Genomic DNA, 23,956 nt, shown 5'->3' on the forward strand with positions numbered 1-23,956 from the left:
TTGTTTATTTTAAATCAGCAACACTCTTCTACATTGTCATCTTCAAGTACAATAGCTTAAGTATTTTTTCTTTTTTTTGGTGTTGAGGACACTTAATCAAATACCGAGAAAATTTCGTGTGATGTAGGACTATCGGAGTGGGAAGACTTTCAAGAAATGAACAATGGACAAGATCGAATGTCAAAAAGCAAGAAACGAAGACAACGCAGGAAAAATTTACTCAACCGCATAGTTTCACAAGAAAACCAAAAGACTCGGAATGTAGGCATCCACAAGACTGATAGCGCTGTTAATGATACTAACAACGATGCCAATATTGTAAACCTTGAACCTACAACTACTAAACTTGATGTGCTGAGACTAAAAAGGATCGAACACAAGTATAAAGTAGAATCGCCCAAGGAACTTGTACTTAAGAATGCAAGGAAGTTGAAAGCGAAAAGCAAAAGTTTAGATGAGGAGGATTTCCTCAAGATTCAAGAACTGTCAGAAGCCAGCGAATCGGAAGACACAAAGCTTCAACCCAACGTTGTGATATCCGAGGCTTCTTCAGATGAGAATTTACTCGACGAATCAGACAGCGAGTCATGTTCAGTTTCTCTGCAATTGAACGACGACAATCAAATAGAAGTGTCTCATATCAGCCCACAAGATGAGCAAGCTTTGAGGAGTTTCTTAGGCGGTCTAAAACTGGTCAGTTCTCCAGAAGAATCCGCCGAAAATTTGTATGAAAAGACTCAATTGGATTCCAAAACCAAGAAACAGCAAAAGAGGAAGCAGCTAGAGGAGTATTTTACACCTATTGCTGAGAATCCTAGGTATTTGGATGCCATTTCTGAAGAAGCCAGCAGCGACTTAAGTGATAGGGAATCCGTGCAAAATGCTAAGACCACGGAAAGGAAAGTTGTAGTGGAAACAGTGGGAAAGGGAATTACATCACCGAGTGCAGAGTTGCCTGAAGTAGTTTACTTGCAGGATTCAAGTGATGATTTCGAAGATGCTCAAGACGGTAATGAGGATGAAAATGAGGAAGTGAGGAATGTGGGCGTGGAAGGTGATAAACTAATATTGGCAGGAGATAAAGATGCAGTGGAAAATTCAGTGTGTGCCGTAGTAGATGTGAATGCTAATAATATTGTCAGAATTAATAAAACAAAGGATAAGAGGTTTGATAGTGAGGATTTATTCTCAAGTGCTCTTAAAACGAAAGAAAGTTCGTCGGCAAATTCGTGTGAGCGCTTAAAACAAAACGCAAATGAAGATATAAATCACTTTCAAAATTTAGAGATAATTACTACTGTATTTACAAGAACCAATGGGATCAGCGATTATAATAAAAGAACAGTAGATGCAGAAGAAGAAAATGAAAAACATGGAGAAGAAACAGACAATATTGAATCCATTGAAGTTATTAAAGACAAAAAATCGGACAGGGAAATTGAAAATTCTTCAAAAACGAAGGAAATTACTACTAAGCAATATACTGAGAATAAGGAGTATGACAAAAATGTAAAACTAGTTGAAATAGAGGAAAATAATGAAGTAAAAAAACTGAATATCGATAAGGACAAGGATGGAAATGAAGCAAATATATCTTCTAATACATCACTTGTCAGGGAAATTGCTGATGATTCAATTAAAAATACAGGAAATACTAGCGAACTTAACAAAACATCAACCTATGAGCCCGACCAAAGAAATGGCACAACTCCAGAGAACATTAATAATTATAGCATTGATAAACATAATACTAAAACACTGGACTTGCAAACAAAATCAGAGGAAACTTTATCAACAGTCCTATCAAGTAAAACTAGTTCTAGTACTAAAGTTTTGCCACCTTCAACTGATCCAAATATTATTTTAACTGCGGCCCAACTCACTCCTCCAGCAACTCCCGAAGAAGTTGTATCTAAACCTACTTCGCCTCCCACAAAAACTGTCTTTGACTATACAAGAATTCCGAATGTGTTAAAGGACAAAGAGCCAGGAACTCTAAATCGTATATCGAAAATCGCGGAATCTAAAACCACATCTGCAGTGCACCTGGCTCAGAAAACTATGAATGGCGAAATAGACAGTGCAGAGGTCAGAAAAGTTGAAGTTGACGAATCTTTGAAACACGGCGATACTAAGATGGAAAAAGATTTGGAATATACTGTACAACCATTTTTTCAAAATTGCTCAAATTTTAAACAGGAAGCTATCCTAAAGCATGTTATCATGACGTCACAGGATTCCAACAAAACCGACATCCAGAAATTGAGAGATTTTGAAAATATTCTTAAAGTTAATAGTGAAATTAGGGAAAAGATTAACAAGCAGGAACTAATTGGATCTACCTCCAGAAGGTCCAACACACCTTCGATTGAGAATAGATATGATATAAATGACACAGTTCCTAAAGCTACAACAATGTGTTGTGAGGAGGATACTCCGGGAAAAAGTTTCGTGCAGAAAAGAGTGAAAGAATTTACGGAACAACAGTATGAGGAAGTTGACAGTTCCCTTGAGAATAATGCGAAAGGACATGATTTGGTAAAATCTCGCATTGAAGTATTTTCCACAAGTAACTGTAGTAAAGACTTAAATAATGAGATTGTCAAGAAATCTGAAAGTGTGAAAGAGAAGGGTAGTATTTTGAAGAAAATTTTGAGTGGTGATGTTAGATGCGAAGAACATGTAATTCCTGTAAAAACTAAAGAATCCAAGACGGTTTTGATCCCAATAAGCATTGAAAACTCTGCTCAACCCAAACCTGAACCCAAAAAGGAGACAATAATTCCAATTAAGCTCGAAACACCTTCAAAATTTCAAGAACGAATAATCCCCGTTACACCAGAAACCGAGGAACCCTTCGCATCAGAACAAATCAAAAATCTTAGCCAGGCCTTGAAAAATATTGCAGACAAACAGAAAATACATAGAGAATCAGTAGTACCATCTACGTTTAGGAAGATACCCCCTGTAGACAACTATATTCAAATGCTGAGAGACCCACCTCCGCCGCCTGATCCCAGAGAACTTCCTATATCTAAAGAACCGCCAGTTCCACCTTTACCCAAAAAGTCACAAATACTACAAACACTGCCGTTCAGTGAGGTACCCCTAGTACCACACCAGAGTCATGTCCTAAGAGATCCACCACCCCCACCTGAATCTAGAGATCCTCTTGCAGCTAAAGAACCTATAGTACCACCCTTACCGAAAAAGTCCCAAGTCCTATCGCCACCGCCAATACCAAAAAAACCTAAGTTAACACCTACCCTAAGAGAACCTCCAGTACCGCCGGAATCCAATAAAATACCAGAAGCACCACCCGTGCCACCACCTCGTAGATCCAGGGCACGCCTTCTTGAAAAAAACAGGCCTTTAGAGCCAGAACCCTGTGAAGCAAACAGATCTTCGAACGCAGTCACCCCTCCACGCCCACCATCTGTAGGTAGTGATAGTACGGAAAGTGAAGAGAGTTCCAGGTGTACTGCCAAGTACAACCCAAGTTCTTCCTTAGCGGACGTAGCGTCTTTGGCAAAAGATGAACAAGTCTTCGAGCCAATGTCTCTAAGAGATATTGTTTTGAATGTTCTTATGACTTTGCCTTTTGGCGAGACCATTTTGAAAGAACTGGCCGAGGTGTCCAAGACCATAGACCAGCTTACTAACAAGCTTCCTTTCAGGATAGGAGACATGTCCACTCAATGGACGCAAAAAGACATTGCAAGGGCCGTCTATGAAGATGAACGGAAAAAGATTTTGGAGTTGCACCAAAAGTTTTTGACTCGTAGAAGCTATGACGACACTTCTGAACTGTCCAAGAACCTCTTTGGTGACAGGGTCAGTATAACAGCTCTTAGTCCCGCGAATCGCCTTCTGACTATAATCCGAGAGGAACCCATTGATTCCGATCCTGGAGCCCAATATCCTGGAGACAACTCTAAAGAACGGTTGAAAGCTAAAAACTTAGGTGAATGGCTAACTTTGGCCAGACATAAAAGCAAGAGTACGTCTAACCTCGACTGCATTAGCGTACCTATAAATAACTTACGGCGAACTTTCTCGAGTAAAGAAAATGAGAACGCGAAAATTCTAAGCAATCGTCGGCGCTCTTTGCCTCAAGAAATTTATGAAAAACAGCTTATACACATCATGGAAAAAGAGAGAGAAATCCAGCGTGAATTGGAGCAGTTGGAGGAAGAGAAGAGGAAGTTACGCGCAGAAATGGCTCCAAGCAACGACTTCCAAGTGGACGATTTCTTCGTTTCCAAAAAAGGAGATTTTGCTGAACGAAAGGAACGACCTCTTTCCATGCCAGTGTTTCCCACAGAGTATTTCCGACAGCAAATGTACGAGGAGTACATGGACAAATTCTCAGAGCGGGAAGAACGAAAACAACAGAAAGTGATCAAAATTTCCTCCAGCAACGATTTGGACCAAGACTCGGGCGACTCCCGGCTGAGATCGAGAGAAATCATACATCCTGTAGAAATAGAACAGGAATTCATGGATAAAGTGAAACAGAAACAGTGGAAAACTGACGGTGAGATTAAAGAAACCAGAAAAGAAAACGTCGCAACATCGAAGGAGGAGGACGCGCTCCCAGTGATCGTGCTGGATCGAAACCAAGTGAAAGGAGTTGACACTTTGCCAAGGCACTTGCAGGAATTCGTAGATGAGCTGGCAACGCAGCAAGAGGAGGAAAGTTGTAAGTGAATTTAGTGTGATTTGAGTGTGTCTATACTAACAAATTGTTTTTGTTTATCCATGCTTTGAAGTTGTATTTTGCCTGCATCTTACAGCATTTCGTCGCTTTTTCCCCGAACCAAGAGTATTTTATGTGGGAGATCAAAAAACTCTTAAAATTAAAACTGTTCATCGTTCATTCGGAAGGAATTCATTTACTACTTAAAATGTTAGCGGAAACTTCAAAAAGTAGAATCTTCAGATGTAACTTAAGCAGTATCAGTGCTTAAACTACAAATTACGAAATGTGGCGGCATGTGTTAACCACTGCAAGGCTCCTTGCTCCTGCAGTATGCGCCACAGTCCACAATGCACACAAGTTATGACTTTTTACGACTTATGAAAAGCCATAAACGATACGAAATTCGTTCTCACCGATGTTAGATTTTTGACATTAACAAACTGAGAGCGTCGATTTTAAATAAATGAATTATTTCAGACAATTCCGCAACAAAAATTCAAATTTAGTTTTAGAAATTTTTTATTTTGCAATGGGAACTTTGTCGAAATTTTTTTTTTTTTTTTTATTTTATTTTTTTTTATTTTTTTTTTATTAATGTTAATGCATTGATGAAATGCAAATTGCAAGTTGCAAATCGCAGATGAATTTAACGCTCTAGAGATATGTCACTCAAATTGTTTATTATAGCTGGGGGGAAAATTTGCCGCATTGCCACAGCGACGTGGTCTTTTCCATTTCATTTTTCCACCACTTTCGACCGCGATATCTAGGGCCTTTGACCGTTCAAAGTGTGCAAAACTGTCAAATTGTTCCTAAACCTCTAGAAGTGTTCGTGACAAATCACTAACGTTTTGATATGGGGGTAGTTGTCGCAGTTTGCTCCATCGCCTAATCGGATCAAATGATTATTGGCAATTAAGGAATTTGCGTGGAGCCGCACCTTTTGACCCCGCCCACTTTTGTTGGTACGCTATTGACCATTTCTTCTTGAAAATATTGAATTCCGGTTAAACCTAGAATCTCTTCCTACTTCTATATCCTAAACCTAGAATCTCTTTCTTCTTCTATATCCTACTGCATCTCTGGTATCGTTTTATAATTATTTAGAAAAACAAGCGTTATCTGGTACTTCGGTAGCTGAGCGAAAAGTTGCAAAATGCATCGCGATTCCTAAATAAAAAATAATGATTTTCGGAAACGTAAAGACCTTGGTGCGTAACAAATAAGGAGGACACGTGCCATATTGCTTTCTCCCACCACCCGGTTAACCCCCCCCCCCCCCCCTTCTCGTTTCGAAAAGTTTTCCCAAATCAGTTTTGCAAAAGCTCCACGCGAGATCTGAGCTTTTTCAACTTTTCCAGTGATCCATTTGCTTCCTTTGAAGTCCAACAAGTGGTTTCTGGCTATCATTTAAAATTTAAAAAGATATTTAAAACCTTCTAAAAAGTGTCTTATGACTCATCCATCAGATGGTCCCACGTTCTAGGCGACACTTAATATGGGCTATTAAAAGCCAATTAAGCAGGATAAGGAAAACAACAATGCCGGACAAACTTTTGCAATCGACTGTACCGGTTGGTCGTATTAACCTAAATTTAAAATTTTAAAATTAGAACTCGAGCAGCCTTCGAAAAATACACCGTTTGATACGATACGTCACATGATTAATTTTAGTTCTCCATATATTCTAAACGAAAACCACATGTCGATCCCATTGAGAGAAATATGTAGCAAAGTATGCAGTAATCAATCTTCCTCCATTTCCTGCATTGTTTCATTATTTAATTGTGTTTTCGTTTTAATCACGTGAGAATCATAAATGGCTTTTTTCAGTATCAAACCTGTGCGGAAATCAAAATATCTATCTTTTTTGGGATTTTCTTTTTTACTAATTGCCTGAACTAAATACGGAAAGGGTGAGTTTCCGAACTAAAATAAACGTTTTCAAAGATTCTCCCCTGATGAATGAAAGTTTTGGTATGAGGCATCAGTCACAACGTAATGGCAAGGGAAATTTCCCTTATCTCTTCTAGCGAAAGAGCCTGTATTTTATCCAAGAAAGATATCCAGATGTGATAACTAGGTGAATTACACCAAAGAATGGTTTTAATAACTGAATGCTTCGTTCACGGTGAAATTTGCTCCTGAATAGGATGTTACACATACGATTTTTAGCTAGAATGGCCAGGACAGCCCAATTATTGAATAAAATACAGGGTGATTAGAAAGGAAGAAGTGCAGTCCACCGTATATTTCGAACTGAATGGTTAGTTTAAGGCAATACTTTGACAAAAACCTTTAGCTATGTAAGAGCAATCTTATACGTTCCAACTTTGCAACGTCGAATTCCATTTTAGCTCACTCTTTGATTCCATCTTTATACAAATCAACATGTGTATGTACTTTGAAATCTATTAAAATTTACTCTGGTGTAATTGCATAATTTTCTGAAAATTAGGTTCCCGACAAATAACCCCCACTCAATGTGACAAAAAATGCTGCAAGGAAGCTCGCAGAGTATACAGAGCGTTAGCAAAGAACAGACGCAGCAAGAGCTATAGCCTTTTGCATGAAATTGATGCTTCTCTGACATTGGCCAAAGGCTTTTTGCTAGCCAACAGAGGTTCGTTTAATGTTTCTGTGACTAAAACAAGCAGTTCTGTGTCTCATATTTGTGTTCACTAAATAATTTAAGAGTTTAATTGAACATTTTTTTAAAACTTTTATATGAAACTTATTGGGTATTTTCGAAAACTCATCACACCTCTAAGGGCAGTTTTTGTTGAACCCTTTCTGAAAAATTTTGTTGCGCAATTTGCGGGAATGAGATGCAATTTTAAATTAAAAATAATGAAATCATGTATTTGCGGGAAACTCATTGAAACTCCGAAACTCCAGGAGAGGATATGAACGATCATGTGAGAATTAAATCAGACAGAAACCAATGCTTCTAGTATATATTCCTTTATTTCGTTTTAGTTTGATATAAGCTGTTTTTGAACAGAGTGACGTAAATGCAATTACGTATTCTAGGTCTCAAAATATAGCAAAAATTTCGTATAAACATATATCGAGAGGTGCTTCATTTTCGATTTATAGCTGTAACAGGTTGGTTCCTGAGGACAGTCTTTTACTAATAATTTCGAAACGTTTCGAAATAAATTAATAAAATTTTTTACTTTATCATAACTTTTGTGCTCTTTTTGAGTCTCAATGAAGAAATTGCCACATTTTTCCAGGGATGAGCAGTACAAGGGGCACTGCTTAAAAAGTGTCTAACTTTTTTATACTTAATTTTATGAACGATTTTCTAATAAAAATATTGTTTGAAGATTTTTATGAAAAAAAGGACTTTTCTTGAAAATCGAAACTTGCAAGAATTTTCGACAAAGACTTAACAAATCGGTGGATACTATGTTTTGTTAAATAAATATCGAATTAAAAATCTCTTTTTCATTTTCTTTGTTAATAATTGCATTTTAAACACTGTTTCGGTGACAAAAAAATTACCAAATTTTACTAATAAATGCTGTCATTACGGGAATGTCAAAAATATCTTTTTGTTTTATTTCAAAGCCTTATGATATCAAAATCTGATCTTTACTTAATAAAACATAATGTCCACCGATTTGTTAAATCTCCACTTTTTTGGAAACTATTCGAGATTTCGATTTAAAACGAGAGGACATTTTTGACGTAAACATCTTCACGTTTAATATTTTTCCTGCAAAATCATGAATAAAGCTCAAAAAGTTTTAGGTACTTTTTAAGCGCTACTACCCAGTATTACCCCCCCCCTGGAAAAGTGTGGAAATTTCTTCATAGAGGCTCCAAAAAATCACAGAAGCTTATAATAGAGTAGAAAATTTCATTACTTTGTCTCATTTCAACAATATTAGTAGAAAAAACATCCTCAGAAGTCAATCTTTCACACCTCGTATATCGCAAATAAAGCGTCTTTCTTTATACGTTTATATGAAGTTTTCGTCATATTTTGGAACCTAGAATATGTGGTTGACTTTGTGGCACTATGTTCTAGAGGCACCTTGAATAAATTTTAAATAAGTATCAATTTACACTCCAAGTCACAGTAAAAGAATGAGTTTATCGTCCCTTAGATGGCGCCTCAAAAGCTTTGTAATACAGTAAGTAATGTAGTTAAAATTAAACTCGTCAGCTTATTACAATAACGGGTTCAAAAAATAACAAGTGATAGAAGGTTTTATATACAATGGTAGTATAGGAAAGAGTGAAAGCTGATTCTAGAAATTATGACATATCTTATAACATCCATTGATTTTCGTCTCTGAATATTGGATCAATACCAAAATCTATATTTAAGTCCATTCGATTTGAAACCATATAGGCGCAATAAATTCTCCTAAAGTAATTATGTCGCAAATTGAAGCAATTCAAATGATATATTGCCATAATACCGTTAGTACCTGTGGGCGGAGGAAGGTTGCCATCGCCTACGCCTCTGGGATTTGAAAAAACTGGTCAATTATAGAAATGAAAGACTATTGATTGCCTTGCAGCGTAATACTGAACGTTTAGCACTTTAATCTTCTTAAGTCGACATTTGAAATAATCCGACCCAAGTTTAGATTTATCTTGTGAAAATCGATAAATGACGTCGTAGCGTTTAAGCTATTTTTTTTTATCGTGGAGATACATTCTGGTAAGCACGCCACTGATTTCTTTGATTGTGATTTGACAATAAATTTTTTTCTGTTACACATTAAGGCAGTAGGTAATAAATTATTTTGGCCTGTCGATATAACAACGTTTTCATGCCAACTCCATTACGTTATGACGGAGCCAAATCGTAAACTGTTTACGTGGTTTTCGGATTGGTTTTGATAATCTGGTTCTGTTGAAAGCTTTCCAGTCAGTTAACGATTTAATTGGAGGAACTTTAATCTTTTTATGTATTAATTCCTTAGAAACAATTTCTTTAAAATTCCTGTGAGAAGATTCTTTTAAAATGGTGTAACTTCTGGACGAACCATGGGACGAACGCGTCACTATGTCTATTTTCTAGTCCCGTGATTACTTTTCCGTATCATTAATAGAATATATTTCGGTAAGGCGTCCAGTCACCGAAAACTAGCTGAGCACTACTTTTAAATGGTTTTGCCTTCACAGATGTCAATCTCAGAAGGAAATCAATGTTTTAATGCATAACGCATTAGTAGTTTACAATTTCGATTGAAGGTTATATAATTTTTCATCTTTCTACAGTTATATTCACGTGCGATTCACTTGCTCAGTCAACAGTGCACTTTAAAAGGTTTTTTCGCTCACGAGTTGATCACTGAGTGACTACTGACTCCAAGCTACCATAACACCACCCCACATTGCTAGCAGACACCGTAATATAAATAGCTACACAGGGTGTTAATTAAGTACATGTACTTATTTCAAAGGATGAACCTTTAACTGATTTTATCACAAAAAATTTCTATGAATGTAGGTCTGCAAAGTCTTTGTTTAAAACGCTAGAGGGTGTTGAAATTTCATTTTTTATTTGTTTTTTTTTTAATATTTTAGGACAGAGTTGTAATAATCGGACAAAATTGTAAATATATAGAAAATAATATACAATAAATGTGTAGAAGTCGGAGTTCTCCGGCCATTTTAACATCTATTATAGTATTAAATTAATTTTATCCAGGTGCTCAAAATATACAACAAACCCCTTTATCTCCAAAACGGTTACGTGAACAGACATTTTCCAAGAGTACCTTTTTTAAATAGAAGGAAATGTACAGTAAGCCTACTAATGCATATAATGTAGCGCAAAAGAGTTAGGGCCAATTACACTGTGGTGGAATCCAGCACGTGGCGCCCTCTATAAATAATTAAAAAATTGGGACAATATTTTGATTTCGCATTATAAAAAAACCATATGCCAAATTTTGTCCAATTATTGCATCTCTGTCCGAAAATATATTAAAAAAAAAAACAAATTAAAAATTAAATTTCAACACCCTCTAGCCTTTGAAACAAAGACTTTGCAGACCTACATTCATAGGAACTTTTGAGATGAAATCAATTAAAGATTCATCCCTTGAAATAAGTACATGTAGCTAGTTAACACCCTGTATAATATAAATCGTGTAATATAGCAAACCTTTTGCCTTAGGACAGAAGTGAGAATTTCAGTTAGCTGTGGGAACTCACAAGAGGTCGAAAAAGTCTTGGTTACTCTCAACCCATAGCTGCAGATTCCTCCAAAGTAGTCGCTTTCTTTCCTAAAAATATAGAAACGTCTCCAGGTTCTCCTACGCACCAAAGAACCTGATTGATGAATGAGATGTTTTGAAATCCATGCTGTATATATTTTGGTTTTGAGTAAAACCTCACCTTACAAAATGAATGAGGGGCGAGAACAGATCGAAAAGAGTCTATTATGAATTATGCTCTTATAGAATCGTTGATTTTTTTGATGATGATATGAGCTTTTATGAAATTTAAAGATTAATAAGTCAAACAGTAATCTACTTCCTACTATCGTCGTCATTGTTGATCTAATGTAGACTGAGCAGAAGCAGCCCCAACTCGGGAAAGGCTTGGTGTCCAGTGATCAAAAGAAAGCCACGTAGGTACAGTGTTTCTTCAGAAAAACAGCTTGCAGTGGTCAGGATATGCTGTCTAAACAGTTGCCTCTCTTCAACGGTATGATATGAGTTGATTTCAAGATCATCAATAACCTCATCTGTTTCCGAAACCACTTTGGAATGATTCATTTTTTGACGCAAAGATCAACATCTGGCAAATGGCGTATTAACTAGCCCTTTTCGTTTACTTGTCTGATACACCAGCACGTCATCACGTGTTTTTTTGGAACTTTCATTACATCCCAAAAGCAGAAGTGTTCCTTCTTAAACTGTTTCTGAGCATCTTCAACGTCTCAGGATGAGTTTTCAACTTTTCTTCTCTAAGAATGTGATGAGGTGTTACTAGCTTCTCCCTCCTTTTTGCTACTTCTTTTGAAGGCGTTTGGAGATTGATTTCTCCCTTCTTTTGTCCTTTGTCTCGCCTTTTCCATGTGTGCGTGATTTTACCTTTGAGCCACGATTCATATCGCATTCAAGAGAAAAGAAATTTTATGTTAAATCTTCTCCCCCTTCTTTAGTTTCTGAGCACTGGACTGGCTCAAGTGATATACAACGTGGCCCATAAAGTCCGCGTCATATGGGGAATTTGTACTTATGAATTTGGCGAAATTTTGATTTTGCCTCCGGGTTGTACTTAAGAAATGATGAGAAATGACATGCAAATCGAAAAACAAATGATTGTGTCTATAACTGTCAAACTGGATTTTTTTCCAAAAACCTTCTAAATACATAATTATTTCTCAAAATTTTGAAAAATTACAAAGGGGAAAGTTTCTCAGTTTTTTATTTTTTGCCAATATGCCAATGCTCACCTTTCTCAGGCGGCTTTCGTCTGTTCAACCTTGGTCTATAAATGATATCCGTTTGGAAAAGTATGCACGCTAGCATAATAGCCATTTTACGCTGATATTTGTTAATTCTGTGTCAATAAAGTGCATAAAAATACCGGAATAAGGTAACCTAAACATTTTCTTTATGAACTAGATCAACTTAGCAACAAGGCATACGGGGAGTCTTCAATAAATTTTACATTTTCTTTAAAAATATAAATTTACTGCAACTTTAATCAATACTTATTGAGACAATTACTTTGATGCACTGTAATTATTCTTACAATGTTGCTGACCGATTTGAATATTCCGGAAATGCAAGAATACCAAAAAATGTTAAAAAATGAAAGTCATGTAAGAAATTTGAAAATTGGCATGTGGGTAGTAAATAAAAGACTGAGAAATTTTTCAAAATTTTGAGAAATAATGGCAGATTTTGAATGTTAAAAATATGCAAGTTTACTGTTATAGACAGTCATTTGTTTTCCGATTTTCATATTATTTTTCACCATTTCTGATGCTCAACCGAAGATGAAGTCTAAATTCGCTCAAATTCATAATGTGCCAAAGAATTTCCCATATGGTGTGGACTTCATGGGTATATAATTGTAGTCCTACAGCTGCAGCTAAAATTTTCAATAAGCAAATTCAAGTCTTTTGCTCGTGAAACCTCGTTGAAAACTAATATTTATCTTTCACTATGTGGCACAGTCGTTGTCATAGTTGATTTGTCGCCTGTGTTTCGGTGCCAGAATTTTGGACCACCATGTCCAGTTGAGCCCTACAAATAGTCAAATTCAAATACAAACCTTTATTCGATTTGATAAAACAAATCTATTGGCGCCAAATGCGTCAGATCTGAGGCCCATCAATTTTGATGCGCTGACATTTGTGTACTTAAGTGGTAACCCCGGGTCTTATCAATGTTCCGGCACAAAACAAACACAGTTCCCAAGCTCCCGTATCCTGAGCTCATGATAGCAAAGCCAAGATCGAAATCTAAATCGGTACGTCACCGACGTCGTTTCCTCAACGGGCGTCCCGACGCAATCGTGGCGTCTCAATATTTTTCGCTGTCAGTTTTCCTATTGGCGGGCGACGGGACGCGTCTTTTTTGCTTTTTACCGGCGCTTATGTTCTGTGAAAAATGAATTTTTGAGTGATTGTTTTTGAACTAACATGAAGGCACCCACGCCCAGGTTTAAGGCCACTGCATCCTCACCCAGTAGGTGATATTTGATTTCTTCAATTCGCTTAAAAGTTGTCACAATGGTATTGGAAATTAAAATTTTCCACAGGTGCTTGATTAACTGTTGTAATTTATTCAATTTTATCTGAATGATTATAGCGGCCGCCAATATCCATCAGGCAGTGGCCTAACAAATCCTGTGTATGTACCTACTTACTGTGACAAAAATCAAGTTTTTCCAGCTTCCAGCTCGTTAATGGCAACTAATTAGAAGTCCAACAGATTGGGTTCATTTTCATCTAATGAGGTGAAATTCACTTGCAAAAATATGTTTAGCTTCGGGCTTTTATCTATGACAGAAGGTCGCAAAATTACTGAGTTTATGCCTCGCTACGTATGTTTGCAAGAGATTACTGAGCATAATCTCATAAATTGGAATGTTTATAGCCTTGATTTTTTCGGAAATTTGGATTAATTTTAGAAGATTTACAATTGAGCCTACGCATAACATCCGGTACAAAAATCCTGAAAATATAAATTTTTACTCATCCGAATTGAATTCAAAATGTGTTTTATGCATGCAAGCGCGAGCTTTCTTATGTAATTACCAAAAGTTTTAACACAAAATAACAATAACAGGGCAAGACCCCCGTACTTGCTTAATTTTTCAAAGAGACTACAATGCGATTGACACCTGAATCAGTGCCAAAAATCTAATTCCTGACAAATGTTTTTCTGATATCTTTGACTAGTTTTTGCAATTAAGCCCCAGTTTGCCGAGAGATCGTAAATTGTCATATACCAGGAGGATCAGAGTCCAGAAACCAACACACGAAGGTTCAATATCAGTCTCTTACCGAATAAAGGTTGAATGGGACAATGTTTGAGTGTTTATGTAGGTTCAAAAAGTTAAGATATCCAGATTCTATTTCGGTTTCAGTAGATTTGTGAGTCACTAGTGACAAAAATACATTTTGTGTGATCTTGTTTATTCTGCAGGTAAACGGTTCGACACTGTATTTTCTACAAGAACAGAGACGGCCTTAGAGCCATTTTTTTCTTATATAATTGAATCGTGATTTCATTGAAAAGAATCTAAAAATATTCGTTAGTTAAGTCATTTCTGTTTGTGGTTTTCACGCTTTTAAGAACAACTTTTCCAATAACAGTTTTATGGGTCATAAAAAATTGATCCAGGTTTTAAATTCCATATTATGCGTCACGCTTTCCGGTACACATTCGATACAGATTTAAGCTGCCCGTTATCAATTACGAATTATAGACATAACAAAATGTACCTTCTGCAGTGCTAATACAGGTTTCAAATTACCCAATCGACCCTATTCTAGACACGTGATATTACGTAATATAGCAAAATGGAAAAATAAAGCATCAATATTTATTCAGCCAATGACACAAGCCTAATCAATAGGTGAAGACTGCTCCAATAGCTTTCCGAAAATATAAAAATAAAGCTTTGTTATCGCATTGCTGATTAATGAGGATTCGTAATGACTGACCTTCCGAACCTCATTAATTAGCACCTCAATGCATATGCGATCCTCTCTTATTTGGAGGTTTTTCGCATTGTGCTTCACGTTTCTTGATATACCTAATTTGTACCTGTCTGGCGAGTTGATAAAGGAAAAGTGTCATCTATGTAGGATATGCTTCTGTTCTTCGTAGAATCGGATAGAATACTCCAGAATATAAAGTTCGGTGAAGCCACTCGGGGCGTTAACACCCTCTGCAGCTATTCGATGGAGGCTATAGTCCACAGGGTCACGTCATTCCAAAAAAAAAAAAATTAAACACTCCCATCTCGTCCTGCTAGTATTCCTGTGATTGATTTATTGAACTTCGTCACCATGCAAGGTGCCAAATAGTACAATAAATAGAGACAATTTGACGTCATTCGCATCACTAAAATGGCATCATGGAGGCGGAATTTCAGTTTACTCTGCTCAGTCAAATTTCGTCTGATTAATGAACTGTCAGTTTATTCATGAGAATTTCATGCACCACCTGTTGTATACTAAAAATAAGATATTTCAGTATTAAGTAGTAATTGCAATCAGAGCAATAACACGATGCCTGCTAGTAAAAACTTCTGCAAAAGGTCTCATAAATACCTAACTTGGTTCGTGAAGTTGTCCTATTATAACTCATGCATCTAAAATTCTAAATAATTTTCGAAGCACTCGTTAAATGCGAAATATTTCGACCAATGAGAGTCTTAGTAAAACATACATTTTTCTATACTCAAAGAAGTACAATTGCTACTGTTTTAACAATAACTAATTAAATTCGATCACATAGAGAAAGACCTCTTTCATTCCAAAATATATCTAGTTTTGCTAACACCTATGCCTGAGTTTTTCTACCGCTCTAACTGTCCTTAAAAAGCGAAATATATCAGAGATCACTTCCCTTCGTGCCTTGAACTATGGTCACTGAACATATATTTATCATAGAAAGTTCAGTCAGCTACGGCACTTTGATCTACTCCAATCAAAGCAACGCCGACAGAACTCGAAAAGCCAAGTATGTTGACAATTACGTTACTGATTTGGCTTACTCTTATCATCCCTTTGCACGTTAAAGGAAATAAAGTGGGTGATTTTGCTGCACTCAGCTGCTTAGCTGAATGGTTAACTTTCCAGTATATTTATTATGTTGTATGAGCGATGGAAGGGCACGTAATTTAGTCATAGTTCAATGCTGTCGCACTCAACGGTATTATCAACATAACCTAAGAACACCATTTTACTCTTCTCACTTTTAAAATTTACGATTGTCGCTTAATCACAAAAAAACCTTAAGGCCACCCTTCGACGTATGTTCCAGAAAACTTTTTTTTTTACAGTAATAAGGAAAAAGTTGGCATTCATATCTATGCCAGCAAATTAAACCTACATTATTGCTAACGGAAACTATGATGTATTTTTAGTTTTACCTAGTCCACTGTGTTTTGTAACAAAATCGTAATTTATAAAGGCGTTTTCAATTTGTAGCTATTTTTAAAGTTAAATAATCCCATAAATACCAATTCCCTTTTAGCTTTAACGAATTATTAAATCTCTTAGCCCATTTTTTGTGTTTGAAACTAACTTTTATGTAATCATTCCATTTTACCGGTGCTATCCTGTGGTTTGTCGGTGAAACGAACATTTATTCATGTGAAAATTGAACGAAAATTCTTCTTGTATAAATCTAGGCCCTTAAGCTCAAATTATTAACGTGCTGCTACCTTTGACTGCTTCTCTAAACACGTCGAAATAGAGTCTTAGTGTTGGTCAGACTCTTTGTTTCTATGGAAACCAGCATCATATAAAATTTAACAGTACTTTTGAATCTGATCGCAGCTACATCAATATCTTGGCAACTTTAAGACAAAGAAGAGATCAGCCATAAGTGGGCTTCTATCCCATCATTTCTATGGCAGTTATCTATTACACTAAAGATGCCAAATTACTTATGCTCTGCCATCGTTAGCTACATGCTAATTTCCGTAGAAACGTTGAAATCAAGCCTTAGTATTGGTGAGATTCTTTGTTTATAATGGAACTTATTTGATATTAAAATTAACGGCAAATTAATGATTTGGTTGTGACCGGATTATCCAGTTTTATGAAATTAAAGTTTTTCTGCTGGCAAACCACCCCAATTGCATTTTATATCTATTAGTCTGCACTGTCTTCATGCCATAGGTATATGGTCTCCGGGTCAATCCCGCCGTCCTCCTACGCCACCGAACAAACATTACCAAAGAATCGAGTCTTTAAGCTCAGAAACTCACAATGACCCAGTTTCGCCCATATGGACGCCCAAGAGTGCCAGCTCTAGTCCCATCGTCGAGCGGAAGGAGTTTCGACCGGTTAACTTCCAGTCGCCAGTACTAAGCAGGAGGAATCGCACACGATCTGAGGTAAGTCGACGAGCTGTTTACTGTACAAGAGTTGGATCTAAAGGTCCTGGAATGAGTGGTAGGTACTATAAAATCCACTGAGTTCCCATCAAAGTGGTTCATCCGATTTTTCGGTCAAATTCTAATCTTTATAACTTTATAACTAACTTTATAATGTTAATCTTTTGAAACTTCATAGAAACTAAAGATATTAATAAATTGCAATGATGAAAGTTGATAACAATAAAGAAGTACTGGGAGTTGGGTTTGTTTGGTACCACACTCCCTGGGATGATACCTCCAAAGATTTTTTAATCAGCCACTTCTGTACACCAACCAACACACTGGCCACTAACGTCCAGTAATGTGCTGATTACTACTCATTGGTTAAAATTTGGTCTTCAGGTGATTTGCCAGTGCTAAAATGAATTAATAGCCCTTTGAAAAATACAGGGTCCGTTGATACAACTAGAAGTTCTTTGCAGCTTATAAGTCGTGGAGTTGGTTCGACTGGTATCAGTCTAGTAGTACTTGACTATTCAATGGGTCCAGATCAGGGTCATATTTTATGCGACGTTGGGCACTGAACTAAAAAGAAGCTAAAAGCACCTCTTTTGACCTCACAAGTGTGGAGAAATCAAAAGCAACATCAAAAACCAGTTAGGCTTAAATCTGTGATGTCTCAGTTTTTTTGGATGCAGGACAGTGACGTCACATTCGCAAATACTATTGGTGTGTCCTTAGACGTAATCTCGTGGCGCCAAGTAGAAACATGAAACCAAAGAACTCCTCATTTCATGCATTGTTATCACTTTACTTGAAAAACTTGAATTACATCCTCCTCTGAAACGTGCCTTAATATATTATTTTTCTTATATCCTAAATTCAGACAGTACCTACTCCGGACTCAGTAACTTCAGAACCCCCCTGGAAGCTTCCTGAAGGTACTAGTGATACAGCTTTGAATCTGTCATATAGTTTGGATAAAAGGTTACCAACTAGTCAGTCCTCGCCTGGCTTAGGGGGCTTCTCAACAAGCCCCAGGTTGCCTAGGGCACAAAATCCCACGATAACTCTATTACAGAAGGCAAGAGGTAAGTTTCATTCATTTTCACCCTATTTTCCTATCACGTCATGTTCGTCTACATCTTTTTTCCCAGAAGGCCAATTGCCCAGAGGTGCCCAGTATCTTGATCAAGACCGGAGACTTCCAAACGACAGACCTCCAATCAAGTATCCCGGAGAAGTATGTAAGTAATCCCATTGATTTGATTACCGATATTACTATTTCCTTCAACTTCTTCTAGTGTATCATATTAAAAACGAATATACGAGCGAATCAGATAGCGATAGACCGAGAAAAATGGCCGATTTGACGCCGAGAAAATTTGAAGGCATAGGGCCCACGACCAGAGATGGGATGCCCTTAATATTGAGATCCGTAAGTGAATATGGTTTAGCTAATTTAAGTAATAATTTTAATCGATGAACTGTTGACATCATCGGAAGGTTAATCTTATCTCTGCGTATACAGTATTAAAGTATGTTAATCCTCATTACCATCGCTAGCAGTCACTAAAAACTGCTGATATGTTTGATGCTATATACCATTTTTGATTATTAACAATAGTAATATGGGTTCTCCTCGCCAGGAAATCAAAAATGAAGATCAATCAAGATGGTACAAGAGAATGTATGACACCATTCACAAGCAGAAGCCGCACAGGGGTGAGATTTTTTTAAAGTATTTGTCTTTGTCTCCATGTAACCGTAAAAAAGTCAAATTTACGGCCACAAATCTCTCATTATAATCAAGTGCCAAATTGATCAAATTAAGTAGATTCCCTATCAGATAAGATAACATAACTCTTCATTAATAACCTTTTTTCCAGATGAATTCGTGACTGTAAGATACAAGCAAAAACGAGGTACGTAGTAATGTTTAATTCAGGATATACACAGAATTTTTAATCGAATTCGAAGTAATCTCATGGGATCCCTATTCATACATATATATAGGGTGATTTAAAACTCGAGGCGAAAAATTACTGAGCGTGTATTGTTTGAATTCCGCTTGAAGAATTAAAAATACAATTTTTACTGACAGGGCTTCCTTTCCTAGTTATTACATTTCAAAGTTTCTTTGTTATTTGTTTTTTTTTAATATTTAATTTTGTTGTCATTGGCTAAATGAACTTTTTAATGGGAGATGGATTGGCAGGCGTGGTCAAGCGTTGTGGCCTGCGAAATCACCTGACTTAGAACCTTTGGATTATTTTGTGTAGGGAAATTTATGACAATTGAATTATGCAGTAGAAATTGATAGACATGAGCACTTAACGCAAAAAATAATCAATTTAGTCGAATACATTTAAATAAAAATCAGTATAAGATCAGTACAGAAAATACAATCAGTATAAGATTCGCTTATTTCGTGCTGCCAAGCTTGCACCCGCACTGATGGTTACATTTTTGAGCACTCGTTATAATTACTTTATTATTTTTATCATTTAATTAATAATATAAAAATGATAATGATTATTTAATCATTGTTAATAATGGAAAATGCTTACATACATGAAACTTTGAAGTGTAACAACTCGGGAACAAAGGCCTGCCTGCAAAAATTTTACTTTACATGTTTTAATTAGAATAGCAAAGTGTATACGTTCTTCAATTTTTCGTCTCGAGTTTTGAGTCACCCTGTATATTATAGTATCTCCGTAATCAATGGCCAATAGTTTAGCAACGTATAAAACCTACGCCTTAGTGCACTAGTCACACCATGCACCTTAGTAACGAAGTGCTTGCGGACCAACATTCATATAAATTTTCTGTTAACCTTTTTTACATGAAATTACTGATAACATCTTTTTCACTAATTAAAAAAACACCCTGTATATCACTTAAAAGTGACCAAATACGTACTCTCCAAAGTAAATGATTTTACATATAATCGCAAAGTGAACTTGACTCAAGTCACTTTGCACAAGCAGGTACTAACCCACGGGATCAAAATGGTGAAGGAGATTCCTACAAACTTCATTTGCGACATTATGTACGTAAATAGATCAATCTCATGAATTAACCGTAAGCCAGTCTGGTTAATGCAATTAAGAACAGTAGTGAATCAAGTGCCTACCAACGCAATTTATAAAAATGAGTTGTATTAGAAAATCTATGTTCGTTTTCCTTATGACACGAAATGACAAAACAGTCATCCGCATATCGAAATCAGCACTAGGGTTTTTGTTTGGGTAGATCTATATACCATATGCTGATTTGCAACCTGAAATCGAATATTAAAGGACCTGATAATGTAATGCTGTTGGTTAAGAACCTCACTGCACTGTAATTGAGGATATATCAGCATTGCACTTGCCTCTCTAAGATTCGCGGTGCTCGTGGACACTTTCCATAGTCAAAAACTTGTACTAAAACAAATCACCTATAGGACTTGTAACGTAACTAAATATTTAATGGGCCTAGTTCGATTAGCGCACTAATACGAACACACACAAGAGAGAGAACAGTGAGTTCGTTCCATGCTCATCTTAACAGTTTTTTTCTTTTAAAGGTAATTTATTAAATTACATAAATTTATTAAGCACTTCAGAAATTTTGAAGCAAATGATTAATTTCTGAAGATTGGTCTCGTCGTGAGAATGCCTGCAGAGTGACCGGCTTTGACATCCACGTCATTTTAAATTTTAGATTTAGAGACAAGTAAACTGGGATATTGTATTAGTCTGAAGTAATGGTTATTTACCTAACAAGCGTTTTACCGCACGCGCTCTGCCGACACTCGAATGCGATAAAGACGCTTCCGCACGTATTAGGTGCAATATTTTTCTTTCGGGCGCGTGTGTGTTAACTTTAACGTGCCATGGAACTACGTTTTGTGTATGAGTACAACTTTTTACCCCAGATAAACGGCAAAAAGCTATTTTCAGCCAGGAGAGATGTGCAATAAAGCCACTCCACCAGTAGTCGCAGCCACTGTCTTATTATTGTTTTGGTTCTCACACTAGAAATGAAATCAATATTTCGCCATACTTCCTAGGAATCGATCAATTTAGGCAACCAATTATTTCCGAACCGAATCAGAATCGAGTCCAAACAGTACTTGAAAACTTGGAGTAAGAACGCGATAAAAGAGGCCAGTCCTGATACTGCAGGCGACAACCATAACTTGTGAATTTTTGTCTAAATTTCGTTTGGAACGTGCTTATCAGTTGTTCTTATCGCGTTTCTAATGCAATTTTTATGTAAAATCGTGCCAGGATTTGCGCAAGAAACTTCACATAGAACAGTGCATGCTTTATGTAAGTGCGATTTGTTTATATAGCCAACAGTTAATGTACCTAAAAAACCTGTGAAAATTGCAGGCGCATGACTGAAGTGCCTGCAACGTCTGTACTATGAACCTCATACAATAGCGCTGGATTTTATTCAGAGAAATATCTTAGCGAGATGTATTTTCAGCGCAATATCCTTATACATCTGGATATCTATCGGAACCAGAACCGGGAGCCTATGACAGTGACTTCACCGAGTACAAGTACCAAACCCTGGATCGAAGACGAACGCCCCAAACGCAGCATTATCTTAACAATAACTCAACAATGCCAAGTGTACCTGACAGGTGAGTACCACCTTACGAGTCGCTGTTTCATCGTCTAGAATCTATTCGTATTTTCAGTAGATCATACTCATCCTCAGATATAGTACGAAATTCTCATGAAAAATACTACAATCAACCACGCAAAATTGAAAACTATCGCCCTGGGCATTCATCTATTTCTGAGAAAGAGGCCAGAAGGGTGAGTCTGATATTTATTTAATTTTAGAGGGGGTACGTATCATAAGAATGAACGGCATGGGGGTCTTCGAAGCAGTAAGAGATGTGAGGCTGATTAACTGGGAGAAAAGTTACGCATTTCAGCAGTTTTTTTACACACCTTTAGGGGGTGTTGAAACGGGGGGGCTGCGCCCTACTCTGAGCTAAAGCTAACTGGAAATAATATTCGCCCTCTGCTAAACCTGCTGACGAGTATGCTTGTTAACGTTCCGGGGGCAAATTTGCAATTACTTTAGCAAACCAGGAAAAAAGCGTAGAAAACACGAGCACCATAGAAGGGTGAATAGAATAGGGATCGCGGAAAGGTTAATTGATGCAACATCGCTAAAATTAGCAAAAAGTTGCGTAATTTAAAATAAATTAACAATCTATTTATAAACCGGCTAAATTCTGAACAATTACGAAGATAACGAGAAAAAAACGAATTTTGCGGTTATCGTCTTTTGCAAACAACTTTTATATGGTTCCAGGGTACCGTCTTAAATACACTGGCGAGCATAAAATTCGGGTCACTTCGAAATTTTCAAATACAAATGTATTGAAAGAGAAGTGATATTTTTCGCTGGCATACCGGCATTGCTTCATGAAATTTCGGATCATTGGGAAAATGTTTACGGTTCTGCATGGTTCTGCCATGAAAAAAAAAAGATTGATAAAATACCTTCAATATCAAAATGTTACAGTGCTTGAGTAATGGACACCTGTACAATACATCGGTTATTTGGGTACAGGATCGTGTTTTTTTTACCATTTACCCTTAACAAGGTTAAAGAACCTCAGAATCGATAAAGGCTATCCTTTTTAATTTTTTTGGAAGTTAGGAAGGCAAAAATTTCGAAAATACTAAAGTGACCCGAATTTTATGCTCGCCAGTATATAACAATTTCACATTATCAAAACGCTTTTTTGAGAACTGTCTCAATAAGATTGCGGAAATCTTTGGGACATTGATGCCAATTAGTGGGTTCTGCTCCCGCGGCTGGTTCCTGGGGTTTTGGAGTATTCGAAGGACCACTCTCGGTTTTTGTCAGACCGACAGGAACTGAAGTCAACAGACTTGAGAAGTGACCTTTAATCGATTTATTTACAACTGAAGTCTTAGTTGTGCAATCGGTGCAAGTATGATCACCGTTTTGCGAGTACCTCCCTTCTGGGGGTTGCAGCACCAAATTTCTGTTTTCTCAAGTTGCGGTGAATTTGAAAAGCATGAAAGTTTTTTGAGTGGGTCATCTTGTGAACTTCCACGTTTGGTTGGTCTTGGGGAACTGACCGGTCCCTCCTTGTTCTTCCCAAAAAATCTATTTTTTTCGTTCCACCCTCAGTCGGGGCTTGAAACTCCCCGTCCTAAGGTCGGGCGCAACGCAAAGATAAACCAAGTTTGATGGCTTAATGATGCTTGCCCTTGTAGACCCTTGGTTGCTGACGTTTGGTCATTTATTTTAATTGGTTGCAACCTCCAGATGTTGGCTCTCACTTATAACCCATTGGAGTGGAGTATTTGGGAAGGTTCCTTAAGTGTGGGCAATGAACCATACAGCCCGGGCCCTTGAATCAAGTCGAGAACTCTACCCGATTTTATGATACGCCTTTCAGCCACTGTTAAAGAAATTAGGAATTTTCCCAAAAGCCCGAATTGAATTCAGACAAGAACTTTTTAGCAGTTTTGCCAGTTTCCCTCTTAAGTCCTTACTTTGCGAGATAAATTCGTACACGATTTTCACATAGGCGAATTATCGAATATTTACGTTTCTAAAATCGTCATAAAGTTCCCTTTTCAGCCCTGCATTACAATTGGTATTTTTTACTGAAGCTCTATGAGGTGCAGCCACTGAAGCATTTTTTGA

General features: G+C 36.9%; 1 protein-coding gene across 15 annotated transcripts in view; it reads left to right on the plus strand.

Moving 5' to 3' along the window:
- CAP (Cbl-associated protein) overlaps window positions 1–23,956 on the plus strand; it is a 96,739-nt gene that overhangs the window by 43,043 nt on the left and 29,740 nt on the right. For 11 of the 15 annotated variants that reach the window (XM_066297120.1, XM_066297134.1, XM_066297133.1 and 8 more), the window contains 10 exons: window positions 128–4,702; window positions 7,161–7,325; window positions 17,055–17,272; window positions 18,141–18,345; window positions 18,412–18,501; window positions 18,559–18,692; window positions 18,904–18,979; window positions 19,144–19,179; window positions 21,737–21,896; window positions 21,954–22,074. In XM_066297120.1, the coding sequence (XP_066153217.1) occupies window positions 128–4,702; window positions 7,161–7,325; window positions 17,055–17,272; window positions 18,141–18,345; window positions 18,412–18,501; window positions 18,559–18,692; window positions 18,904–18,979; window positions 19,144–19,179; window positions 21,737–21,896; window positions 21,954–22,074 (5,780 nt within the window). Of the gene's footprint in view, window positions 1–87; window positions 4,703–7,160; window positions 7,326–17,054; window positions 17,273–18,140; window positions 18,346–18,411; window positions 18,502–18,558; window positions 18,693–18,903; window positions 18,980–19,143; window positions 19,180–21,736; window positions 21,897–21,953; window positions 22,075–23,956 lie in introns of all 15 variants that reach the window. The other 4 variants (XM_066297131.1, XM_066297130.1, XM_066297122.1 and 1 more) reach the window with 3 other exon arrangements.

Source organism: Euwallacea fornicatus, chromosome 27 (genome assembly GCF_040115645.1).
Source record: "Euwallacea fornicatus isolate EFF26 chromosome 27, ASM4011564v1, whole genome shotgun sequence".
In the NCBI taxonomy this organism is placed as follows: Eukaryota; Metazoa; Arthropoda; class Insecta; order Coleoptera; family Curculionidae; genus Euwallacea; species Euwallacea fornicatus.